Below are 27,522 nucleotides of genomic sequence, written 5' to 3'. Positions count from 1 at the left end.
CTTGTTTTCCTCCTTTTCTTTGGAATCCCGTGGCTATCCTCTTCTCCCACGTTGCTGCTCTATTTATACCTTTTTCTGCCTCAAAAAACACAGCCACCACACCCCCCAATGTTAATTAGGATTAGGTTAAGAGGGGGTGAGTTGTAGGCTGCCCAAGCCCACTATGGCTGAATTTGTGGGCTGCCAGCCCAACACTCAAATCTATGTACGCTTGATCTTCTATCATAATCTTTTATTTGAAAAACAATATAATTTCATTCAAAAATATTATTTTTAATAAAATATTATTTTTTTAATTGGGTTTTACTGTTTTCGAATATGATTGCACTCTTTTCTAATAGAACCTAAAAAGCGGTGTAACCTCATGTAAAAACAGTGCAACTCAGGTTAAAAAAAAATTATATTTTTTAAATTTCATAAAATCATCTATGACAATATTCCAGTGATTTTTTTTTACCCAATTTGACACTGAAATCATCTTAAATTGGGCAAAATAAAAAGAAATCAATTTTTTAAAGGATAAATTAACTAAAAATAAGACTTCTAAAGGTCCAAAAATAGAAAAAGCATTAATTTAGGCTTCATAAGATAGATATTTTCAAGGCTTCATGAAAATTTTGGCCAAAAAACATTATAATTTCATCTTATATTGGCCAAAAATGAAAAAGATATATAAATTTTCAGGTCTTAAGGTTGAATTAACTAAAAATGGACTTCAATAGATATTTTCAAGATTTCATAAATTTTTTAATATTTTTGGATTCTTGAATGTGGTTATACTATTTTTTTAATAGCACCTCAAAAATAGTGTAACTTAGCTCTAAAACATATTATCATTAAAATTTAAGAAGTTTAATATTTTTTTATTTTCTTAAAATATTCTAATATTAGTATTGTATTTTATTTTACTTATATGTTCAATATTATGATTTTTATTTTATATTTTCATAATTTGTTCGTTTTTGTAATTTCAATTTGTCCGTAATTTCAAGAGCAATTTTATAATTATTTTGTATTTTTATTGATATAAATTGATATATATATATATATATATAATAATTTATTTAATATTTTAGATGTTATTTATATTAATTTTATTCAGTTGAAAGCATTGGTTCAGTTGAATTTATTAAAAATGAAAGAGAAACGAGGAAAAAGATAAAAAAAGAATGTCTGATATTTTTCAGATCTGATTCCGGCATGCAACCATATATTCTTTACAAGATTTCTAATCTCCACTTAAATCTAACAAAATACATATATGTAATGACGTGAAGCATACAAGCAATTTACAGCCTTTGCCTCGAATAATTTCAGCTCAAAGTTGTTGGCTTAGACAATGTTTTTTGTTTTTCTTTATTACGCGCCACAGCCTAATAGAAAGATAGCATAGCAGAAGCATGACCAGAAATCAATGAGTTCGAGTTTTGTCTTGAGGTTAATCCTCAACCAATAAAGACTTGCAAAAAATAACTTTGAACCGACATCGGCAGAAATAACACCTACCTCGATCGGTACAGCCGGCCGATAAGTTCATCAGATCTGTTGTTGATTAGCAGAGGACGAACGAGGAGCAGAAAACCCTTGCCACAGAATTCTTTATAATCACAGAATTTGCATTACATGATGGAACAAGTATTTCGGCTGGATTCAGCACCAGGCTTAAAGGTGGGATTTATGTTAAATAGAAGTCAAGCAACACCTTAGATCTTGTTTCCAGCATTGTTTTGGCACTTATATATGTCATTCAAGAGCAAAACCAGCAAAATGAACAGCCCAGTACCTGGTAAAGGGCAATGCAGGAGCAAACCTTAGCAGCACCACCATGTCCCACCGAGAACTGCCATGAGCACAGTTCCCCTGTTCAAAACAGAGTTTTGTGCGATATGGGGGGATGTGCAAAACCAAAAGAGAGGATATCTTGAAGCCTGTTGTGTGTTGGTGGCATGTCTCACATGTATGGCGGCAACCCTGGAGGCGGCATTTGCTGGTAACCGTTCTCTGGACAGTTGTGTGTGGCCCTCTCAGGTGTAGCTCGTTGAGTGAAGCCTCCTGGCACAGGGCTCTCACTGGGGTTGAAAGGGCCCCACCAATGAGACTCACCCTCGACAGGAATCCATGGCAGTGGGCTGATGCCATCTCTACCCCATCCATAAAACCGATCAACATGTCTACCTAGGTTATCACCTTCTTGATGATTTCTGTTTACGGATCCAGAGACTGAGAAGCCGTAAAAGCCCCCTACTTCAGTTGAGGAAGGAGCTCCAACTGAGGAAACAAGGGTTACTCCCCTTGGTCTCATCCTCCTAATGGGAGTGAATGGGGAGCTCAGGAGTGATGAGGAAAATAAGGATGGCTGATACATGTGACTGCCGAGACCACTATTGTGACCCCTAACCTCTCCTGTCATAGGTGGGCCCACTGATCCGACTAAATTGCTTCCACTGCGTGCGACAGACCTACAATTGTTAGGACAGTGATGAAGCACCATCAAGATATTCAATTATAGCATCTCCAGAAATAAAGACCCCACATTATACAATTCAAATGAATTGAAGAGGGCACCTACCCATGCATGAGAGGATGGGGATGCACAAAAGATCCCAGTCTATGCTGGTTGCCAGTATCATTTCTCGACATCCTGACACCATATTGAGATGCAGACTGATCTGCATTTCCCGAGAAAGGAAAAGAAAGAGGGTGCTGTTGCTGCCAACTGTGGGTTTGTGGTGGCTCAGTTGCAGGAAAACTGTGGGAGTTCATCATATCAGAAGATGACTGTCCCCCCAAGCTAACAGGATGCTGATGAAATAGACCACTATCGGGAACAGAATCAGCAGAACTCAATGGTGCAGCACGCATAGCATTAGGAAAGCCGTGTAGGGCCAAGTATGGGCATATATGTGAGCTAGTTGAAGAATTTGTAGGGTCTTGGAACATGGAGTTACCCATGAACTCATGATCTTCAATGAAAAGGGAGAAAGGGTTAGAGGGAATAATAATTATAGAATTATGATATAAAACTGATGATGAAGGTATAATGCTTACAAAAACTCGGGACTGATTCCGCTTCCCTGCAGGAAGAACAAATCTTTAGTTCAAACACTAATCATAATCTAGATCATGCAAAAATTATGAGAAAAGAAGAATGCAACATTATTTTCTATTATAAACAATAGGGAAATTTGAGCAATCATAAACTGTCACCACGAAAACTTGTTAAATTAGAAAATTATTCACCCGAAAACTTTCCAAGAAGCTTGAGGTATAGTTGATCTATAATCAACTGCATCTATGGCTCAAAATTATAGGTCTTGATTTTGTTTATCCATTCATGCTACTACCATTCTGAGCTGGACTAATCCTAAAGAAAAAAAGACCACTATTTGCCAAATTGAAATTTTTTAATGAAGATAAATAACAGGAAAATACCTTACAGGTGGAATAGATTAAGTTTAGTAATGAGTCCAGGTCTGAACTGAAACAAGTATTTCTACTCTTTGAGTTCAAGAATCATTTCTTTTTATGCACTCTTTTTATAAGTATTTGGTTGCTATTAGTTCAAATACTAGTAAAGTTTGCTGGAAGATAACTATATTACCTGAGTATAGAAAAAGAAAATAAGATCCGAATCTAGAGTCCTAGCCTATATAGGGTTCAGTCGATGACATATATCAATATGCTGATGTAGTCAGCTGAAAAAATTGTTAATAAAAAATGCGAACTTGTTGAAATGGTTTCAACCAGCCAAGAAACTAGGCTCTCAGTTATTACGCCAAAAGATGATGACATATATCAATATGCTGAATGAAATGGATTGCCTTTATCACTCTTGTTTTTCATTGTGTTGTGTGTTACCCTGTTTGTTCCCTATGTCCTATGCCCTTTTGCTATTTTTCTATTCATTCTTCAAAGTGAACAATTTTTCCCTGTTAAATATTGAAATTACAGCCTTTTTGCTTCTCTAATCAACCTTGGATGTGTTTTCTTTCCGGAACAAAGCTCAACAGCTCCAGAAATTTAATTTGCCCGGAGTAGATGAAGGACAGACAAGATGAAAACAAAAGGGTCTGAAGCTTCCTTTATTTGCCAACTCAAATTGACAAAGATTAAAACAAGGATCACAGTGTTGATAAACTGAACATGAAATAGAAGAAATCCATGAAAGTTATAGATCCTCCAAGTGAAATCACAGGCAACCAGATTGAGCAATCTATCAAGATTGAATACAACTGGATGATAATTTGTTTCGCAAAAAGACAACTAAAGCAACCAACAAACAAGGAGCTGCATTACCAGATTGAGCATCCATTTCAACCAGCAGAATCTAAGTTTGTCGTGATCATGATAAGGACCAACATAAACGGCTTGATTTGATCAGATGTGAGACCAATGATAACAAGGTCCCAGTGTGACAAAACTGCTGAGAACTTGACAACCAAAAAATCGTCGTGATGAATTTCTATATGCTTAAATAGGAAGGATGAGATATGCAAAGCAGAGTGAATGGAGTGGTCCATAGTCTAACCACAGTTTGAGTATAGCTTAAATCAAGACTGTGTATGCTTAAAGCAACGTTGGTTTTGCGTATGAAATCGGCAGTACATACCAGTCAGCCTGATTATCGGTATGGGGACGAACCCATTTCGGGTGGTACACAAGAAGTGTACTACTTGATACGCCCCCTATATCGGGCGATATGATCGAAACTCAATCGTTACCGACCTATATTGGTCCGTCGGATTCCAATTGTACCGGTTCACTTGGGTCAAAATCATATGGGTCAATGATCAATTTGACCATTGAACCCCTCTTTTTAAACCCTCCCTCCCCTCTTTCACTCCCCTTCACACTCTTTCTCCCTCTCTCTCACTCACTTTCTCACTCTTTTTCTCAATTAAGCATCATAATCGGTGATTAGAGCTCATTGGAACTTCAAAACCTTCAAGCGAAGGGATTTAAATATGTCATTTGATGGAAGCTCTCTTCAATTAAAGGTATTTATGCTCTTTCAACATTTTAATTATCTTTTGACATAATTAGATCCTTATTAGTGTATTATTATGAATAATTAGGTTGATTAGTGTTTTTTCTTTTAGGTCTAATAGGTCCATGTTAGAACCCTTGCAGATTCTAAACTTGGGGTTGATCTCTTTAGGGGATCGACCTCCTTGGAACTCTATAGGGGTTCCTCCCTCCAAGTTGCTGCTCAAAGGCTGCAGAAAAGATTCATCTATTGCTTATGAAAAGAGGAGGAATACATGACTATTTATAGGGCTTCTAAACCCTAACTCCTAATATGACTCCTACTTCTAACCAACTCCTAATATGACTCCTACTCAAGACTCCTATTCCTTTACAACTCCTTATTCTTCTCTAAGAAACAACCTCCTAACCCTAGCCGGCCTCTTCACCTCTTTAATAGGGGTCGGCTTAGGTAGGTTTTACATGAATGTCCCTCTCAATTAGGACTCTCCTAGCTAGAGTCCTAACAGTCCAGTATTATACTTTTAGGTCTAAATTACAACTAGTTGTTCCCCAACGATCTAAAAAAGATAACTTTGCTATCTTATCCTAAAAGAACAATTGCTGGCCATTTATGACTCATTTGCACTCTCCTCTTATTGAAATTGAATTCAAATCGCATTAAAATAGGATTAAAAAGTTTTATATTTTTCAGGTATTTTTTGGCTATTTATTGGTCATTTTCCCAAAACCGGCACATACCAGCGTACCAACATACTATATGCTGGTACCAACTAGTACATACCGGTCTGGGCCAAGACTGGTACTGCTGGTTGGAACGAAACGGTCAACCTTGGCTTAAAGTGATCCAAGCATTTATCATTTGAGGAATGTATCTTGATGTACATTTCAGAAAAGTTTTCTGAGCGTTCCTAACTTTAGTTCTGATAAAATCTGGTTGCTAACCATCCTTTTTCTTGAATCATTAATCACCTTATATAATATGCATGTAAAGAACAATCTATAATTTTAATATCTGATATACCAGTATGATTTTCAGTGATCGATGTATACATCCTACGCATCAATACTTTGTAACTGGCCAATTTCAAACCCTAAATACATTCACATTTTATGTTAGTGATCAAGAAACTGAGAGTAGGTTTAATTTCAATTTGGGTGTAACCACCGGCCATCGGCTATCCAAATTATTCAAATTCATAGTTGAAGGCCTAACAAAGCAAGCAATTCTGCATTATTTGTGTTAAATTATCTTACTTAACGACTAACCAAGTAGAGTTTTTTTGTCTCCTGAATTTTTTTTCTTATTTAATAATATTTCCATCTTGAGAAATCAGAAATAGGTTTAATAGAGAAATGAAATAGGATGGAACATGAGAAAAAATTGATACTTTTCCTGCTCCATTGGGTCAGGTGAACTATTCCACTGAGAAGAGGACTTGATTCTCATCAGTCATGCGTCTTCACTTTTTTTTGTCAGAATCTTATGAAGAAACTAGTCTCTACCAAATGGCACATGTACAGAATAAATATGTTCATATACAGTTGGAATGTCTACCTTACTGACAAAAGTTTAAGCTCATGCGTCTAAGCAACAACTTATGAAAGTTCAACTAGTTTAGGAAAAATCCAGAAAAAGGTGGAAATGTTAATTTTTATACGGGGACTTGTTCTAATCCTTAAGGCATAACTACGCCAAAATTTCGTACCTGGCCATGCGCAGGGAAACTATCTGACCTAGCATGATGGATCAAGAAAATACTGTGCAGATATTTAGCTGAATGTTTAGGCTGTTGTTTCTCATATTTTCTGGTCAAAATTGGATCAGGAAAAACTGGTCTGAAATAAAAGTGGTAAAAGTTTGGGTAACTGCTAAAGATGCAAAGAATTGAAAATTGATGGTTAGTTTTAATAAATGCAGGTTCAGAAAGTGAACCATGAAATGAAAAAACCTAAGAATGAAAATCAGTGGCAAGTTATGGATGACCAGAGAAGTAAAGGAGCAAATCTCAACACTTGTGTGCTGTTGAAGAAGTGTAGTATGAAGCTTAGAAGTATTGGTAAAGACCAAAAAAGAGGAGGATGTAATTATGTAGTGAAACACTGGTATGAAGGAAAATGCAGACAAAAATTTGTATAGGAAGAACATAAAAAGAGTTGCATTAAGGGGAGTTTAGTTTCAAAATCATTAAATATTGACATTAAATAGGCACCAACCACTAACATCATAACAGAAAAGAAATATAGACTCAAGTGAATTTATCTTCAACTTGTCAAATAACAAGACAACTCCAGAAAGTGAAAAACTGAGCAAGTTAGATCATCTTTCATATTCTTAATACTCTAGCAAACTATGAGTATGGAGGCAAAAACAAAGCAAGTGACACTAAGACTATGAGCATGTCTATTTCCAAATTAGATCATCTTTTAAGAAGATTATCAAATATCCAATTCTATTATTTAAAGTAAACCTCAGTGAGCTTATAAAATAAATATAACAAAAAGTAGTGAAATGTCATACAAATGGATCAACCAAAAACCAGTATCATCTATGCACCATGGAAGTACAAAGCATTACTTGAACAGTTACTATAATTTGCTTTGAGGCAATGACAACTTTTGATAAATTCAACTGACATTAGATGCAGTTCCATAGCATCGTCTATGCTTCACAAATTTGCAAAAAACTATATGAATTATGAAAACCGAAGAACTCAAAAGTTAGATAGACAATAGATAACAACAAACAGCATAACTTAAAAGGCACTAAGGGACCTATAGTAATGAAGAAGGGTACTAAAGATCATACGAGGTGCTAGTCATCAACCATCATCATCACATGAAGTTGCTGATGATGTTGCTCCAGGTAAGTAAGATGACACTCTATGTACCACTATATTCAAAAGTTGATGTCTTTACTGTACATATTATGCAAGTAATACAATATTCTTGCATAAACTGCAGCAAACTAACCCAAAAGTAAAATTGCTTTAATATACCCCAAACTAATGTCATTCAATTTTTTTCCTATGCATGGTTTGTGTCGATTCCATAATTGTAAATTGAACATGTTAGATTCAGTTTGAAAATTTCTTTAAAACCAATCAAACCAATTTGTGTGTACCCCTTATATAATGTGATTCTCTAACATAATGTCGTAAACTATTCTTTTTATTCTGTTCCTATGTCCTTCAAACAATGAAATGCAGATACACTTTTGCCACACCTAGCCTAAAGTATCTATTGTCCTCCTCCAGACTATAATACCTCTGTAGTTGTATAAAAAAAATGCCAGATTAACTATTATTGAGATATCACCTCCCTAAACTTTGATTCTCTTAAATATTCTCAAGCATCTACTTTTACATAGAGCAACATGAGGTGAACAATACAAAAATTTTCCTCTTTGCAGTAAGCTCCAGCCAGCCTGAACTCATAAATACTGCTTAGTGCTACTGGTATTTGAAACCATGGTCACACAAACACCCTAAACACACATTTCCATTTTAACTACACTCTTTATTTACAAATATGACCATTTTCAATCTCTCTTCAGCAGGTTAAAAGCACCAGAAATTTCACTTCAATTATATATTTCAACTCTGTAGTCATTGCCATGTGTTCTTGTACTAAAGTCGTAGTACCTACTATTCGGCCCTAATAGATTTAGTCTAAAACCCTACTATTAAAACTTCTTCACTACTTAGAGCTTGTCCAACTCTTCTCAACAAATTAAATATCATTGTCAAACAACACAAGTCAAAAGACTTCATATTGGTTTTGCTAGCATGTTCATCTATTACAAGTGAAATCGGGAAGACCTAATTAACCCTTAGTTATTCTTATTGTATCCTCTACAAATTGGGAACCCACTTGTCCTACCTACTAATTCACCATATACTATTAACTGTTTTACCTCGTATAATTTCTAACGAGATCACTGTTTCAGGCACCGGACCTGTTTCAGTACCAATACATACTGGTCAGTACCGGTGTACCATATGTCAGTACATACCAGTACATACCCATGTTTCGGAGAGGAAGAAAAAGGAGAAGAGGAAGGCATGGTGGAGGAAGAGGAAGAAGAAAAGGAGATGGTAGAGGAAGAGGAAGAAGCAAAAGGGAGGACGCAGAAGGAGGAGAAGAGGTGTACCCATAGGCAGTTGTGCGTGATGGAGGTGTACAGCGTAGGCAGCTGTACACGACAAGCGTGTGGTGATGTGCATGACGGAGGTGTTGCACGCTAGTGTTGTGTGGCATGCGCAAGAAGATTAGGGTTATCACATGGTCCCCACTGTTATCCTTTTTATATGGGCATACTAGAGCGAGTGTGGTCCACGTAGCAGTTCACGCCTGGAACGGTACATACCATATGTTTCGTAGCAGTTTGGGTAAAACATCATTCATTGACTTTTAGTGTATCATTCCTCCAGAAATAGTCAGACTTGCTATTTCACCAACATTATTAATGCCGGCACTATTCACATAACTAATCACTCTATCAATCTTCTTGAGAATTTTTTCCTTTCACATACTTATCTCTAAAGCCTCTAAATGTATTACTTCATATAACTCTGCATCCTTCACAAATAACATGCCCAGTTGCCATACCTGCTATTTCACCGTTACTCTATTCAATGCTGCACAATTCATGTAACTAATGACATTATTAATCTCCTTGAGAATCTTTTTCTTTCACACATATCTGTAGAGACCCTCTCTCATAAAGATTTTTAAGTAGATTGAAACATTGGCATCTTCCTTTTTGAATCTATGTTATTAAATCAGTGGTTGTTGGGACTTATGGTTTTGCTGTTATTGTTGTTGTATTAAATAAAGGGTTATAGTTATGTTCTTTGATTTTTTTTCTGGGAAAAACCAAACTTATTTTGATGTATAAATGCATAATATGATTTATCATATGCTTAATGAGTACCTACAAATTACAAAAATGTTTGCACTTGATTTTTGTACGCATTTTCTTCTTGGCATGCATCAGTCTTAAAGGTGCCTATCATAGCTAAGTCATTTTGACAATTTTGTTGCCAACCAAAATTGAGACTCAGAAGTTCAAACCATAAAAATCTACTGCACTGATAAGAACACATAAATTGTTTTAAATGCATGACTTCATGACCAACTCAACAAGGAGATTATTAGATAGTGGAACATAATGAATAATAACATTTACTGCTATGGAATCTTATTATTTGATTTTACCTTTACAAAAAGCCAGAGACAAAAGAATGAACTCCTAGAGTCATCCTATCAGTTGATTTATAATCTAAACTGAACTCCAGTGACTGACCTGTGTGACTCATGAAGATACATGGGGGAAATGATAGGAGTCATTTAACAATGCCAAAATCTTGATGGCATGCATATGATATGTACATAAATCAAGTAAATGAAGTAATGAACAGCAGGAGTCTGCATTAAGAAACTCCACGGGCAGGACAAGACCACCATGACATATGTAAAGATTTATCATGTAGGGGCCACAAACCAGTTGGCATCAGCGAACAGGACTGACAAATATCAATCAACTATATCCAATGATCAACATGGAACCACATATAACAGATATTAACCTTCGATCTCATTGAATGACTGACACAAATTCAATAAGAAAGAATCAACAATTGGAGCATCAAGGACGTCAGCGAGCAATGTAAATTTGCTGCCAAACAATCACTCACATTTGGTGTCTTTCCCATATAAAGTGCTTAGAACATCTTGCAAAGCAGTGATTTAAAAAAGCGCTCGGACGCTCGCCTAGGAGCTCGGGTGAGGCGAGGCGAGGCGAGGCCCGAGCACCTCGCTAAACTTCCAGGAGACGCGCTTTAAAGAGGCGCCGCCTGGGCGCTCGCCCGAGCCCAGGCGCTGGGCGCTTCGGGCGAGCGCCTGGGTTAAACCAGGCAACCGAATCAAGATTTTAGGTTTGGTTCGGTCTCCGGTGGTTAGTTGGTTCAATCGAACCAACTAAAACCGATATCTGCTATCGCTGCCCAACCCTAACCCTGCTCGTTGCCGCTGCCACTCCCGCTCCTGCTGCTCGCCGCTCCTGCTCCCGCTGCCGCTGTCGCTGCTCACCGCTGCTGCTACCGCTGTCGCCGCTCCCGCTGCCGCTGCCTCCTTACACTTCCGTTGCCGCTGCCTCCTTACATTCCCGCTCCCGTTGCCGCTGCCTCCTTACACTCCCGCTCCCGTTGCCGCTGCCTCCTTACACTCCGGCTGCCGCTGCCCCCTTACACTCTCGTTGCCGCTTCCTCTTTTCTCAGTCAGCACCCCCTTACACTCCTCTTCCTTCTTCTCCTTCTGTATACTGTTAACAATATACTAATAATAGTATTTGAATTTTGAAACTTTTTGTTAATGTGACATTATGAGTTTGTATCTTAGATTTTCTTAATTTAATAGCATATTTTTATTTAAAATTTTAAATAATTATATTTATTAATTATATTATATATTTTTATATTAGCGTCTCGTTTCACTCGGGCGAGCGCCTAGCGCCTCGGGCGTTTTTGGACCTTAGCGCCTTTTGGCGCCTAGCGCTTTTTAAATCACTGTTGCAAAGGTACTAAGCTGAAGGTTATAGAGTTGTTGAGATTAAGATATTAACTATTACTACACTGTAGCATACAAAATAAATATTGAAGTCGACCATAAAAGAAAATTGCAGCAAACATATGTCATAAAATAAAACCAATCACATTTAAACCTTCACTAAAATATATAAGATTCAAAATGATACTTAGTTAAAGTTGTAAAACAGCTTACTCGAATAATGATGCCAGTTGAGTAAATCCGCGGAAAGGCAACCACTGAAATCCAAAGGGCTGCAAGAAAACATTAATACAATGTTACCAACATCTTAAAAATGTGGGATGGTAAAGGAGCAAAAAGTTCAAAAGAATGAGATAGTATACATAACATTACAAGTAAATAGCTAGTTTGAGAATAGACAGCATTGTCATTTTCCTTCCAGCAATCACTCCATTTTCATCTACTTGAAAAGTGAAAAAACCAAAACATGCAAGCTTCAGCCTAGATTTTGAGCCGTAAATGAATGAAAATCATATAAAAACTTCACCAATAATTTGGGTCAGAAATAAAGGAAAGTTATTGTAGGATATATCCTGGCATCCCACATAGCACTAATCCTCTTAAGCCTTCAAAAAATTCCTCACAAAGCAGTTTGCTCAGGCCTAAATTGCTAGGTGCTAAACAAACTCAGGAGGTAATAAATTAGTACTGATAAATTTTTAATTTGAACTCCACCAGTGATTCAAGGTCATCAATAATTAGATTCAAAGTCATCAATAATTAGAATAACCTAATAAAATAAAATGCTTAAACCCCATAATGATACCCACTTTGATTAAATATATAAAATCACTAACATAGTGTTGAAAACTTAATTGAGGCTTGTTCCACTAATTTTTTTAAGTGGAGAAACTTCATAAATGTAAAGATTGATTTGCAACTACAATGGAATAGCCTAATAGAAGTAATAATTGATAGTTAGCTATCATGACTGGAAACCAGTGTTTGACATACCACCCAAAACAATACAAAACAGGCAGTATGTACTAGTCCGCCAACTGACCGGTATGCAGACTAGCTCGTTTCGGGCAGTACACAGGAAAATGGCCAAGAATCGGCAGGTGCCGGTGATGTATCAGTCAAAAATGGTAGAAACTCACCCAAACCAAGTCAAGTTTGACCCCAACGGTCAAATTGACCATTGGAGTCTCTTTTGGGGCTTTAAATTCCTTCCTGCCCCCATCCTCTCCCCCCCCCCCCCCTCCACATTTCATTCACTCTCTTTCTCACACTATCACTTGTAATTATGATTAGTGGTAGTCAACCTATTGATTTGGATAAAAGAGGAATTCAAACTCGATATCTAGTGAAATTTCTCTCCAATTTGAAGGTATTTAGCTTCTTTCTATGTTTTATTTATCATTTCATATAATTAGAGGTGTATTAATGCATATTTACAAAGATTAAACATGATCAAGGTCATTCTGTTGCATTAGTCCCGATTAGGTCTATTGTCTTATATTTAGGGCCAAATTTGCGGCATATGGGGTTAACCACAGCCTTATGCATTTATCTATGCTTGATATACAATTAATTAAATGCAGTAAAATCACCATTAACTAGAAAAAGATATTTTTGTGAAGTTCTAGCCATTTCACGGTATTTTTTTCTGAAAATCAGTATGTACCGGCATACCAACATTCGGTATGCTAGTACCAATCAGTATGTACCGGTCCACCCATGCACCAATACCATCGGTCGGCATGATACGGCGTTTGCTGGAAACTACAGTTTCTTAAGACAATCTATTTCAATTTCTCCAGCCAGTTATTCAGTGAAGTCAAGAGACCAATATATTTAGGTTGGAACTCAATGGTAATAATGCTGATTCAACTATGATGGAAGTTCGGGCTATGTTCTTAGTATTTGTGACTTTTGAGTAAATTCATCTTTGGAGCATCAATAGATCACTTGCTATTGGTCTTAGAAGTGTTACTTTGGGGAAAAAGCGAAACCTTATTAAGTTGGTTTTCATCTACGTCCTGAAAGTACTAGATATCCTATCAACAAGAATGTCATCAGCAGGACAAGCCAACAGAGTGGTTATGCCAGTTAATTTCGTTTCTGATTTAAGTCATACAGGATACCAACAGTCTGGTCATGCCTAGTCCATAAGGGTACATTATTTATTTTTTTGAGAAATAGAATGCTTGTAAGTGATCTTTGTGAGAGATCCATACCCTTGCACTACTGGTGCCATCTTCTATCTATTTTCTTTGTAGCTCAAGCCTCACTTGTTCAATTGGAATCAGTGAGCCTTGTTTCTGTCACTCTCCAGCCAAATCCTGCTAACTTTAACCAATTTTTTGCTTTCTACGGAGGTTTAAATAATTCTATGGTTTTAATAGAACAAAAAATACAGTGTCCTATCTGTAGTTATAATAATTGAAGGTCACTTGCATCCATTTTCAATGTAGCATTGCCATATGTTATCATTATTTAGCCCTCGTGTCACCCATTACTATCCATGATTCACACAGTTTAGTGGTCCTAACTTACTTCCCTTCTATTTTCTATATTAGAAGATTTAGCTCAAATTTATTAAGCTTTCAAAATTAATGATTTATACACTGGAGATCTAATAGTTGATAATTCTAGATTCTAACCCCTGTCAATTTATAATTTAAAAACCAATTTAAATTTATTTTTTTATTTTTACATATATTTCCTTTGTCTAGGCAATATTTTTTTGTCATCAACATTTTTATTCATCACTACCACCCTAAAGATGAACCTCATGATTTATGGATCAGATTATAAATTGATAATCTTTCGTAGGTAAATAGTCCCACAGCAAAAGTTCTGATCCAGCATAGCAATGCACAAGGTGATGAGATATCAACCAAGTCATAGTATGAGCATGGCAGTGGCAGCGATAGTGGTAGTGAGCTGATTCAGTTCAATCGCTCTTTCACAGTGAGGCAAATCACTCTCACCAGTGCATGAACTTTGGCAGGAATGCCAACATGAGACAACTAAGTAACCCTCCTCCGTTGACAGGAGAAGCAGTATTAGGCAATCAGGATACAGAAGTTTCAGTTATTTCAACAGGATACTAGCTCCTGATGTTTTTTATCTGAATCCTAAGGCATTTCAACTACAAAGTGTGAAGCAGACACACAATGACTATGCCTACATGAAGCAGAAGAAAAGGGATATTAAAAATGCAATTGCAAAAATGAGAAGACTTTCACCGATTCATAGCAAATGCAACACAAGGCCCTTGCTATCATAGTATAGGATCCACCATCTGGAAGGTGGGTCCTAGCATACAGCCTTCCACCACAATAGAGATACATGACAGTTATCTAGATAAGCAGGCATGGAGATAAGAGATTATATTGTCATTTAAGAAGCAATGAATCTCTACGGTGGTATACTGACATGAGACAGCTGATCCGAGTCCAATTGGATGAGCATCATCAACTATCTAGTTTATTGCAATAGAATAATATTTCATAAGTATGTTGATGCTTTTGATCAAATTCATGATGCACACTACAAAGAGGGCTTAATGGAATCATCATTGAGGAGACTGGACCATAGTATGTAATGCATGTGGTCACAAATAACAAGGCAGACTTCAATAAAGTAGGCTTCACTAGTAGTACAATAAATCTATATAAAAAGCCACGGGAGATGTTACATGCATGAGTTCTTCAAAATTATAATATTAATCCACAATTCAGAATAGGACTTGGTCTTCTATTGAATCATGACAATCTTTTGGCCGTAGTAGGCTATTTATAAGATATATCATTTTAGATCATATAGGTAATACATGTATCATATAGTAATCCACGAATGATGTTTTTGTCTTATATGGTATTCAGTAGATGGTCAAATCACGTTGTCATTCATATTTGACATTTAGCAAACATAAAGTTTTTACCAATTAAAAATTGGCCCAAAATCAATTCAATTAAAACCAACCAGTTTGACCCATAACTGTCGGTACCAACTCATTCTAATAGAATACAGGTGCATACCTGTGCCATACTAGTACATCCAAGGATCAATATTGATAATGAAACAAGATTTTAATCCTTGGTCTAAAACCCATAGATTTGACCTCAATTAACTCTCATGTGTTCATCATCATGAATTGATGCATGATAAGTAATAAAATAGGTATGAAGCAAGAGAGTAATGCATGCAAACGATAATTTTTTAACACATTCAAGAATCTAACTTTAAACTTACAAGCTCTTTTCTCACTTGAGATTGGAAGCTTGATTGGAGAAGAGAATGAAAGAACAAGAAAGGAGGCCAATTTGGAAGCTTGAAATAGATAATTTCAGCCAAAGACCATTCGGATTATTTTGAATGAGCAGGAAGCAATTATGTTCAAGCAATAGACTTACCACCCCATATGAGTGTGGTACAAGACCAATACAAGGTAGACTCAGTAGTGGATTAATGAGCGTTAAGAACAGTATGTGCCTGCGCCATCCAGTTTTACCTATTCCATGTACCAATAAATTGTTGAGCTAGTAAACAGAATTGATACATACTGCTCCAACTAATATTTAATCTCTGCCACTCAATATCTCAATACCATATTGGTCTGGAGGTTGTTGAAACCAATATAAAACTGGCCTTTGAACCCATGCTTAGGAGTAAGCAAAGAAGCATTTTTTAGGGAGGTACAGGTATATGTAGTCAATATATAGTCACAGAGTCACTTAGACATGTTTCTGTTGGTTCACATACTTATCAATATTGTGTGCTAGTTCTTCCAGATTCTACTAAATTTTCAAGTTCACTCGGCAACTCACCTTTTATTCAAAACACCAGATATGTAGAAACAAACCAACCCAAACCAGGCGTTCAGGTCATTATTGATTTGGATTGAGGCCCACTTCATGGGTAGCCTCTGAGTATCAAGGTCATAATTGTTCATCAAGGACCTTAAAATTTCACTAGCTTGGTATAGCTTTATCATACACTTCAAGAAAAGAGCAAGCCTAATGCATGAAGCTCCTGCCAATTACGTTTATCATATACATACCCCAATTGACAAAGATCATTTTTCAAAGGAGAAAAGTAAGAATGGAATTTCTATGCCTTACAACTAAGCATTAATATGGTATTGTCCACGATGACAACCACTATCAACGAACCAGACATGACATTCACAAAAAAGGGATAAAACTAAAAGGTCGCAACCTTTAAAAACAATTTTCATAAAGAAAATGTTCATTTGTCTCATCACAAAGGACTAATATAGACATAGAAAAGAACAGGAATGTTAAGTAGCTCATCCATCAGCTTTTCAACTACAAGAAACATGAACCAAACAAGAAGTGTACATAAATGTGCTAGGATTCACATACATCACTATGCACCTTAAACATGCTATTAGCAAACCAGTCATGGATGTAAGATCTGTAGATTTATTCCTTGATATAAGTATTAACACAAGAACCAAACCCTTTAACATTAGTTTATAATAAGTGAATTAATCTTCCTCCATGCATGAAACAGTCTAAGAAAAAGCTATGAATAACCTTCTCAAAAAGATTGTTAATCCATAAAAAACATACCAGCTCAGAGTAACCAAGATCATATATGTCCTCAGTCACCCAGCCATCAATATCAAAATCAGCAGAGGAATGGTTGCCATTTGCATAAAGCCACCGACCTTTCTCAACTTTCCGACAATTTGGACATTGCATTGCTCCCTTTGCATTAAAGGCTGACCCGATGCAATCTGATTAAGTAATAGATATAAGATAATAATTAAATAATGACCCAACAATCGGAAAACTAACTACATAAGAGTTATTTTTAATGCTTTAGCATAGGAAGTTAAAAGTGGTAAAGCATAACTGATTATTTCATTTATGTATTATAATGCATATCAACCAAAAACAACTGAAATTATATTAGATCATACAAACACCTCTGAACAAATTTCAATTTAGGACATAGGGATGTTATGATGTTGACATTGGGTCAACCATAATTTATCAATGTGTTGGAACACAGCTATTGACAAACAAAAAAACAAAGTTCCATGGTCCATCATGTAATTCTTGTGCTAATCTCAGAATAAGTTATGACATACTATTTCTTGCATTAAATAATAATAATATCCAAATTTGAGCCAAAAATTGTGCAACATTAACATCACTTTTTTTTCATCTCAACTCTTTTAATATTTCTGTTCTTTTACCGCTAAGAATGTCATAAGAAGGTCACAATCAGTCCAAGCTTATATGATGGGCAATTCTCCATGTAATAACATATATTCATTATAAAAACTAAAAAATGATCTTACCTGATTTTACATTTCTTGTGATTAGTAGAGTGTGGCTTCGCTTTCAATATGTAGTAGAAATTTATTTACTCCCCAAACTAGCTAATTTCAGTTAATCATATGGAAATGTTATAGCTGGATTTAACAGTAAGATCCCAATTTTTTTCATATCTCTTGTATTTATAAACCTAGTCAATAAAAGCTAGATAGAACATAAAGCTCCAACCAAAGGGAATTTGTTAGCAAGGTTCGCCTTAGCGGTCCATACCAATATATCGATTGGTTGTGGGTACAGTACATACCGAACTGTATTGACATACCAACATACGATATGGTGGGGCATACCAATGTACCACTATGGACCGCTCATACTGGTATCATGTCGAATAAGTATGTACCATCCACATCGAGCGGTATGCTGTGGTACGATAAACCTTAACTCAAACCCTTGACATCTTAATCATGGTAGCGCAGCATTATCGCACCTCATTCTTCAAATAGGTTGTATGACTAAAAAATCAGTGTTTTGCTGAATTGACATTATCCTGCTCAAATTTGCAAGTAATGTTTGTTACAGTAGTAGTTGGGATATTTAATTCAGGATTGAAATAGAAGGAAGCCCAAAGCTCTCCTAGGATCCCTTGCCTCCCTGGCTCACCCACCTTACACCCAATTACCAAGTAGGACTCCTATTCCCAAAATTTTGTGTCTGATCTCTATTCCCAAAATTTCATGTGTGCACTTTTGCTAGGATGCAATGCTTAATAAATGCAATTATAGTTTTGAATAATGTGTCTTAAACAAACTAAAAACACACACAAGCCACATAATATGTAAAAGAGGGTGGCACAGATCTTTCTCTGGCCCAATTTATATACAAGTGATGTCACCCTTCCTCTATCCTCTCTTTTTCATCATTCTCCCTCCTGATCTCCCTCCCTCTATCTACAAGTGACTCTTCTCTCTCTCAGCCTCCCTCCTTGCCTTGCTATCTCTCTCTACCAGATTACCATGTTGAGCAAGCCAAACAGGGTATGGCTGGTGTGTCTGTTCCTCAATGGGCTAAGGATTGAGCACGGGATTTGGAACTGTCAAGGTATAGGGAGGGAATGGGTTTACTTATACATAATTAGGACAAAATCATGGCTGACAAATTATAACTTTGACCCATCCCATTGCCAATCCACAATCAGCAATGCATGGGACCTAACAAAACTAAGTGTTGCACTGTCATTACCTCAACATTACAATATTTCATTTTCTCATGGCAAAAAGTCTTCGCTTTTTTCATACTCTAAGATACTCTTTAAATCATATAAGCACTATCGACACTATCCTAGAGAAAGTGCTACAAGCAGAAGTTTTTTTTTCCAAATAAATAAGCAATTTTGAGAAGACAGAGCATCAAGACAGTGAAATGACATGATTTTAGTATGCCAACATGTCAAATCTTGATGAACGTGATGAGAAATGGATACGGTTGTTGTCAAACATGACTCTAAGGTATATATTATTCAGTATAACAAAACTTGACATTATTTAGATTGTCAACATATGTAGTTGTAGACCATAACAAAGTTTTAAATTCCAGTCTAGTATTTATTTAGGTAACAGTATGGTACCATTATATTAGATGTTGTCCAGTATCATTTAATAGAGTAAAAGATGATTTGTACATGCACCTAGTTGGTCAGACTAGTAAATATCAGTCGGTCTGTACTGGTTTGGCTAGTTCTCAAAATCTTAGATCATAGTAAATAACAAGTAGCTAATCATTATTCTAATTTATTTACCACGAAAGTAGGCATTTTCAAATAGTACAATAAGAACCAGTGATTTAAAAAGCGCTAGGCGCCAAAAGGCGCCAAGGCCCAAAAACGCCCGAGGCGCTAGGTGCTCGCCCGAGCGAAGTAAGACGCTAAAATATAAAAATATATAATATAATTAATAAATATAATTATTTAAATTTTTAAATAAAAATATACTATTAAATTAATCTAATAAATACAAATACTATTACTAGTATATAGTATACTGTTAACAGTATACTATCGAAAGAGGAGAAGAGTGTAAGGGAAGAGTCGGAAGACCGAGGGTGTTGACTGAGAAGAGTGGGAGCGGCAACTGCGAGCGACGACAATGGCAGCGGCAACAGCGAACAGCGGCAGCGACAGCGAGAGAGGCAAGCGGCGATAGTGGCACCGGCAACAGCGAGCAGCGGGAGCGGGAGCGGAAGCGACGAGCAGAGACAGTGGCAACGGTAGCAACGGCAGCAGCGGCGGGAGCGGGAGCAGAAGCGACGAGCGGAGACAGTGGCAACGGTAGCAGCGGCAGCGGGAGCGACAAGCGGCGACAGTGGGAGCGGTAGTGGTAGCAGCGAGCAGCGGCAGCGAGAGTGGAGAGCGGCGACAACAGCAGCGGCGGCAGTAGCGTGAACGGCGAGCAGGGTTAGGGTTGGGGAAGTCACGCTGATATCAGTAGTTTAGTTGGTTCGATTGAACCAACTAAAGCATCGGAGACCAAACCAGACCTTAAACGCTGGTCGGTCGCCTGGTTTAACCTAGGCGCTCGCCCGAAGCGCCCGGCGCCTGGGCTCGCCCGAGCGCCCAGGCGGCGCCTCTTTAAAGCGTGTCGCCTGGAAATGAAGCGAAGCGCTCGGGCCTCGCCTCACCTCGCCCGAGCGCCTTTTTAAATCACTGATAAGAACTCATACTAAAAGAATTAACATGATATTATTATTCTAATTTCATTACCCACAATCCAATCACAATACAAACATCTAAAATCATATTTTAATCTTATCTATCATCGTGTGATAAATGTTTAAGCAGGGATTGTCGTACTAACCCATACTGCCCGATATGGGTGGTACATACCAGTTTGATAGGGGATTAGTACGCGGACTGCCATATACCTGATGGTAACATAACCTGACCCCGTATCGATCGGATCTGTACCAAGCAGTAACGATCGAAATCCAACCGTTACCGACCTATAACGATCGATAATGGTCGGATTTCGACCATTACTGATCAAGGGCTGAGATCACCCTATTTCAAACAGTCAAATTGACTGTTTGAACTATAGGAAAGGGTTTATAAACCCTTACATCCCACCTTTTTCAACTCATATCACTCTTTCAATCTCTTCAACTCTCTCAAACTCATTCTCACTCACATCGCTCACTCATTATCACATTTTCACTCTCATAAACTCAACAAAGGTACGATTTGTGGATTAGATCAAATTTAGGAGGATTAAGAGGAAGATCTCCCTCGATCAGAATGTGGCGAAAGGAGTCACATAACATCAAGTCAAACTGCTCAAAGAACTAGAGACACCCAACTGTCATAGTCATCCACCCAGCGTGCAAAGACAAAGGCAAAGGCAAAGGGAAAGGCAGTAGCATCAGCCGCACCATTAGAAAGAATCGAGTCGGATGATGAAACACCTTCTTAATCGCATTTAACAACACGCTTAATCTAGAGACATGGCAGCAACGTGGGCAACAATGCCTTAACCGATAATGGCGGTGACACTATGGAGTCAATGATCCCGGCTACACAATTTGAGGGTGGTGAATGAATCCAAAAGCAGGATTTTACACATGCAACCCGAGATTCGGATCATGAAACTCGACGAGGTACTAATCAAGTTTATACACGGAAGGAGAAAGGGAAGATAATGGATGATTTTGAGCAGATGCGACAGAGCCTACATGACGTAGACACAGAGCGACGCTTATTGTATTCATAACCATCGTATTATGGAGAATCTTATAACCAACAACAGTACAGTGATAGTTGGTTATACTTCGAGCAGTAGTACGATGATCGATCTTATGATACAGAACAACATATCAATAGCGAAAGTAGAAGTTCTAACATTCTCCATGCTCTGTACCAATACATGTCATAATCATACTTGCCTCAAGAGCCACCTCGGACACGTTTAATTCACGACGATCAAACTACGACTATCACTACATTGATGCACCAATGACATACAGTGTATAAGTATATTATGTCGTGTGATCAATTTCATGATTGAGTCCGATAAACATATTAAGCTTGATATACAGATACATCGGATCAATGACCCCCATCCACCACCCATGGAGTCCCATCGTTCATTTTGGTGACAGAGTCAAGTATATTTATAGATCGATTATTTGATTGATTTGAATCTTAAAGTTTAAGTTTTTTAAAGAAAAATCTAACAATTCAAATTATTTCTTTGTAGATAATTCAATATTAACGGAATGACGATCCGAAATGTTCCACAAAACTATTCTACAAAGCCCGAAAAAGATGTGTCACTATTCTTTCCTAATTTAGATTATTTTCGCTAAAATTATACTAAATTCATATTTATTTCCAACTTAAAAACCCTTATCTTACTCTTTTTCTATTTTTCAAGTATTTTTGGAGCTATTTTTTTATTTTTTTAGGCGTACCATCAATACACCCCAACGTACCATCGATACACCTCGGTATGTACGGTACTGACCATTGGTCGGTACACTGGTATGGATCGAAATTACGAACCTTGTGTTAAAGAACAAAAGTCATTTAAAATGTATTGATGTAATATCTTCAACTACTCAAACACATACAATCTTTATGTGGCTAGCATTTTGTGTTACCTACATTTCATAGTTTTCATATACAATGCAATGACTGATACAATGTCACAATCATTTTGAATTTACATCTACCTCCCTTGATACAATTGAAGATAAAATAATAGGATGTCCTAGAGTATTTTCAAGTTTAAGGAGAAAAATTGGACTTCCAAAGACAAAAAGGAGAGAGAAAAAATTAAATTCCTGTCATACTGTCCGAAATGGTATGAAACAGGTAGGTAGTATGTATTGGTTCGACGACCAAGCGAGATGAAGACTAATCCATTTTGGCCGATACATAGGAAATGTTTGTCATACTAATCACGTATCACCTTATATAGTCGAAATTCACACCAAACCCAATGGTCTATTTTGAGCTTATAAAATAAAAGCCCCTTCCTCCCCCTCTTTCGCTCACTCTCTTTCTCACTCCTCACTCTTATTAAAATTGTTTGATCTCCCTAAACAGTGATTAGTGGAAAACCTCTTATTTTGGATATAAGAGGGTGAGATCAAATGCAATTTGTCTCCAGTTGAAGGTATTTAGTTTCTTTCTATGTTGTCTTCATCATTTCATGTAATTAACATCAAGAATACTGGCAAATCATGATTTATTAGGGGGCTAATGAATAATTAAGATCTAATTAGAGATATCTAAGAAAAAATAGCTTGGATTAACCAAAGCAACTTTCTTCGTCAAAGGATCATGTGACGTAGTTCATCCTTGACAGATTCAAAAAGATAAGAATTTCATTTTTCAATCTTTATAGTCTATAATTTCTATTCATTTATGGCTTAGATATATACTTTATAGTTTATTCTTATTTAAATTTAGTTTAAATACCAAGAAATTAGGATAGAAAAACCTGAAATATGATTTTCTAATTTCAACTGATTTTTCAGTTGTGTTTTCCGTTTACCAGTACATACAGACACATGGAATACCGACCGACATAGTACACTGACCAACACACTACTGGTACCAACCAGTACATATTGATCTGGTCTGGACAGGGATCGATACCAGTGGTCGGTATGTTATGTACAACAAACCTATTACAACGATTGAATAACCAATACCAAAAGGTAGCCTCTAACCTTGGTTTATTCTCTGGAAGTGTTAGAAACCCACAAAATCCTATTTAACGATTATAAAACCCTCTAAACATACTCTTCATTGCTTATGAACTTTCTTTGTCTTATCTATAACAAAAATAGGAACCAAAGTTAAGAATACAACCTAAAATATGACACTAAACTTACTGAAAATAACAGATAAAAACATATAAAATCAACATCTGAAAATAACAGAAAAACATAAAATCAAATTGAAAGGTTATTATTTTTAACAGAAAAACATAAAATCAAACAATAGAAAAACATAATCAACATAAAATTCTAAGATTATTAGTGTATTCCAAACTACACTACCAAATCTAGCATTCCATATGCCATTTACCATCTTTTTTTTCTCATTTTCACATAAAAGGGATTTAATCTGTTTCATTATTTCTTTTAATTTAAAAAATAAATTATGACACAAATTAGGAATTTTCAGCATTTTCACATATGTACTCACATAGCAAGCAGCATGCTCTTGAGAATACCACAAAGGTAGTATCAGTTACCAACAATTTGTGTTAAACAAGGGCATAAAGTTACTCTTGAGCAAGGTTTGCTATTTTTGGCACCGGACTCATTCCAGCCCATGGTACCAAGAAGTGGGTGGGGGGAGGAGGAGCAAGAGAAAGAAGAGAAGAAGAGGAGGAGGAAGGAAGGAGCAGGAGAATAAGGCGAGGAGGAGGAGATGGTGGAGAAGATGAAGAGGGGAGGAGGAGGTGGTGGAGAAGATGAAGAGGGGAGGAGCCCCAGCTGGTCGACAGACGCATATGAAGTGAGTAGTAGGCTGGCAATGATAAGCGACACGGAGGAGGTGTGTGCAAAGCAAGAGAAATTGTGTGCATGTGAGAGAGAGAGAGAGAGAGAGAGAGAGAGAGAGAAAGAGAGAGATGGGCAGGAGTAACTCTAAATAAAAAAATAAATAAAGAAGAACCAGGCGCTAAGCCCAATTTAATAGGTTAGAGAGAGAGGGAGAGGGCAGGAGTAACTCTAAATAAAACAATAAAAAAGATCCGGGTGATAAGCCCAATTTAATAGGTTTATCAGGCGAGGACTCAGACTGCCCAAAAAGGGGTGGGAGACATCCTGTTTCATGCCAGACCCATAAAAACCAATCAGTTGTACCAGTCCGAATAAATGCAATCCTTGCCCTTGAGCTCGGCAAACAGAAGGTAAAATATATTCTGCAATCTGCATGAAGCAGAAAACATAATTCAATATAAGTTGGCTGTTCTGTCTTTATGAGCTACACGATCACCGTATACATCGAATTTGGCCATCTTCAACCTCACGGTTCTAGTTGTCCAAATTCTGAGACACGGAAACAGTCAGTTACTTTTTTCAACAATCATATACTGCCCTTTCAGATCTCTACTCAGCTACATTCTCAATCTCCATTCTTTCTAACTAAATGATATAACAAGCTATTATTTACTCACAAATGAGTGATAGAAAAACGTTGCTGCCACACTTGTATCTATTGACCACATATTGATAAATTACAATAAATAAGTTCAAGGGGTAAGAGACAGTGTTGCATAAGAAAATTTTGTTCTTGGTCGAAAGAAGAAAACTTCTCCAAGGAAACAAATTATCACCCAGTTAAAATAATACTTATTAGCACTCATTCATGACGTGTCATAGTATTTTGCCAAACATCTTTTGCCAATACTATAGGTCCATAATGTAGCTAGCTGCAAATCTAATCAATCAAATTATCATAATTCATAACTATAGATAATTAGTACCACATTTTATGACACAACAGGAACATTTCGTGATCAAATTTTGCCTTCATAAATTCCAATACTTATATTTATTGCTGCATAACAAGATGGAGCCAACCTTCTAATTATAACAGTTCTTTTTATCTCCATCAGACTCTGAAAAAACAACGGCCTTCATGCAAAAGAAAGCCCTTAGCAATAGAATCCATGGGTCGAAGATAACATAAACCACTTTGTACAATCAACATCAAAGTTAACTTTTGCTAGGAAAAGGTTTTGCACCTTTACTCTCACATTATTCTAGATGGTACAGGTCATTTAATCTCGAGTTCTACTACGGTAGAAGAATCCATATGAAGTGAAAGCACTTTTTCTTCTAACTCTTTGAGTTTTGGATCTCTTGTTCCCGCGACAGAAATTGGGCCCTGTATAGAAAGGTAGATAATGATTGCTATCTGTTATCAAGAACCGCAACCATTCAGCTAGCTTAGAGTTACTCTCAAACCAAAAAATGGATCGGATTATTGCCAGATAATCATAAGCAACCCAACCTATAAAGATTATTAAACCCAGATTAGCTCCAAAACGATGCCAATTTTTTACAAAGGTAGAATCTTTAACCTAGGGCATAATCCTTAACATTGATCAAACTGTATTTCCGACCCAAACATGACAGCAACAAATTGGGAAGTCCGCAAACAACATTCAGCAGCCACATATCTAGGCGAAGCAAGATAAATCGAAACAAAACAAAAAAAAAAATCCGATTTTAACAGCTGGAACTGCGACCAGCGGAGAAGAAACGGCTGGAACGGATGCAGGATCAGCAAAGAAAGATCCCCATGTAGGAAAGAGGAAAGGAATTGGTTACCTAGATGGAACTCATGCCCACATTGGAGCTTAGCGGTGGATCTCCTCCCCTTATCCAAAACCAGCTCGAGGCAAATCGAGCAAGCAGGGGCTGCCGCCGTCCCCTTCCCCACAGACGAGAAGTCCGTCTTCTCCAGATCCATCGCCTTCGAATCGCTCATCAACCCGTTCCCTCTTTCCAACTCCAGATCCAAGATCGTGATTCAAAGCTCCGGGATGCCTCGATCGATGATTTCTCTTGCTTCCACCATGATAAGACAATCCAAAAAACCAAAAAAAAAAGGCAAGGAGAGAGGAGAGAGGAGAGAGAAAGAGACCGGAGGAGGTATTCGGACAAATGGAAGAACCTGAAATGGCAACTCGCTTCAGATTTCGAGGATAAATATTATTCTTATTTTCTGATCTGATAATAATAATAATTATTATTATTATTCTTATTATTCAGGGGTCTTTTTCCAATAATACCCTTAAAAAGCATATCATGGCGTGTTGGTTTTCGCTTATTGGGTCCAAAACCATTAACTGTAATGTTTGGCTGAAGCCAAACTCGGTTGGTCAAAATTGATTTGATTGGACCCAAAAGATAATTAGTATTGGCTAACTTGAGTCAAGAAGTTGTTGTAAACATTAAATATGCAATATGTGTACGTGACGTTGAAAATAATTTTTATATTAAAATTAAAATTAAATAATATTAAATTAATTTTTACGATGCGTATCTTTTGATGTTATCTGAAAATGATCGATCTAAGCATATCTCCAAAATCATTATGAATATGTAAGGAGAATCAGATACTCTTCCTCTTTTCTTATTTTTTTTACAAGACCACTTAGATTAATGGTTTAGAGAGGATGAGAGATAAATTGTAATCTCTCAAATGAGATACGTTATTTAACCCATAAAGATCATATCCATTTGTAAGCGAGAGCAAAGATCTAAGATAAATTATTAAGAGAGTTCTTCTATCAAGAACATCTTCTAAGAAATCACATTTTATTATAAACTTCTTTTTTATTAGTTAATATCAGTCATTAAAATCTTATTAATCATATTATATATCTTATCTAATTATAAAGAATCACATTGAAATATATATCATATGGTTATTTCAATTTGCATCCGATCGAAATGAACCAAGTATTTATTGATTTGGTCAAGTGCAAACGAGTTCGTCCTAGCCATTCATTCATCACAATCAATTTGATCTTTTGACTGATCTGAATCAGTCTCGCTATAAATCTACACCAACTGATTGGTTGGACATAACTCGATTTTAGTCCGATCAAATTCATCAAAATTGAATTGTTTTGGATGTTCTTTTTGA

The 27,522-nt window shown here is 36.7% G+C and overlaps 1 protein-coding gene across 2 annotated transcripts; it reads right to left on the bottom strand.

The window, feature by feature from the left end:
- Positions 1–1,572: 1,572 nt before the first annotated feature.
- On the bottom strand, positions 1,573–26,549 carry LOC135629603 (E3 ubiquitin-protein ligase IPI1-like). 2 transcript variants are annotated; one of them, XM_065137189.1, is made up of 6 exons: positions 26,199–26,549; positions 17,142–17,308; positions 11,770–11,828; positions 3,049–3,074; positions 2,570–2,963; positions 1,573–2,444 (listed from the first exon to the last, which is right to left on the bottom strand). In XM_065137189.1, the coding sequence occupies exons 1-6, from the start codon at positions 26,356–26,358 to the stop codon at positions 1,952–1,954; spliced, it is 1,299 nt and encodes a 432-aa protein (XP_064993261.1). In that variant the 5' UTR covers positions 26,359–26,549; the 3' UTR covers positions 1,573–1,951. The 2 variants fall into 2 exon arrangements, with proteins under 2 accessions (XP_064993261.1, XP_064993260.1); XM_065137188.1 differs by having other exon boundaries at positions 1,573–2,459; positions 26,199–26,548.
- Between the last annotated feature and the right edge of the window lie 973 nt (positions 26,550–27,522).

Source organism: Musa acuminata, chromosome BXJ3-1 (genome assembly GCF_036884655.1).
Source record: "Musa acuminata AAA Group cultivar baxijiao chromosome BXJ3-1, Cavendish_Baxijiao_AAA, whole genome shotgun sequence".
Lineage (NCBI taxonomy): Eukaryota > Viridiplantae > Streptophyta > Magnoliopsida > Zingiberales > Musaceae > Musa > Musa acuminata.
This window is presented reverse-complemented; position numbering and strand designations above follow the sequence as displayed.

Excerpts from the sequence above, each read along its gene's own strand:
- LOC135629603 (XM_065137188.1), bottom strand. The coding sequence starts at position 26,358 with ATGAGCGATTCGAAGGCGATGGATCTGGAGAAGACGGACTTCTCGTCT. Across the intron at positions 3,075-11,769 it reads CAACTGGCATCATTATTCGA|GGAAGCGGAATCAGTCCCGA; the intron begins GTAAGCTGTTTT and ends TTCTTCCTGCAG. Across the intron at positions 2,964-3,048 it reads GGAATCAGTCCCGAGTTTTT|ATCATGAGTTCATGGGTAAC; the intron begins GTAAGCATTATA and ends TTTTCATTGAAG.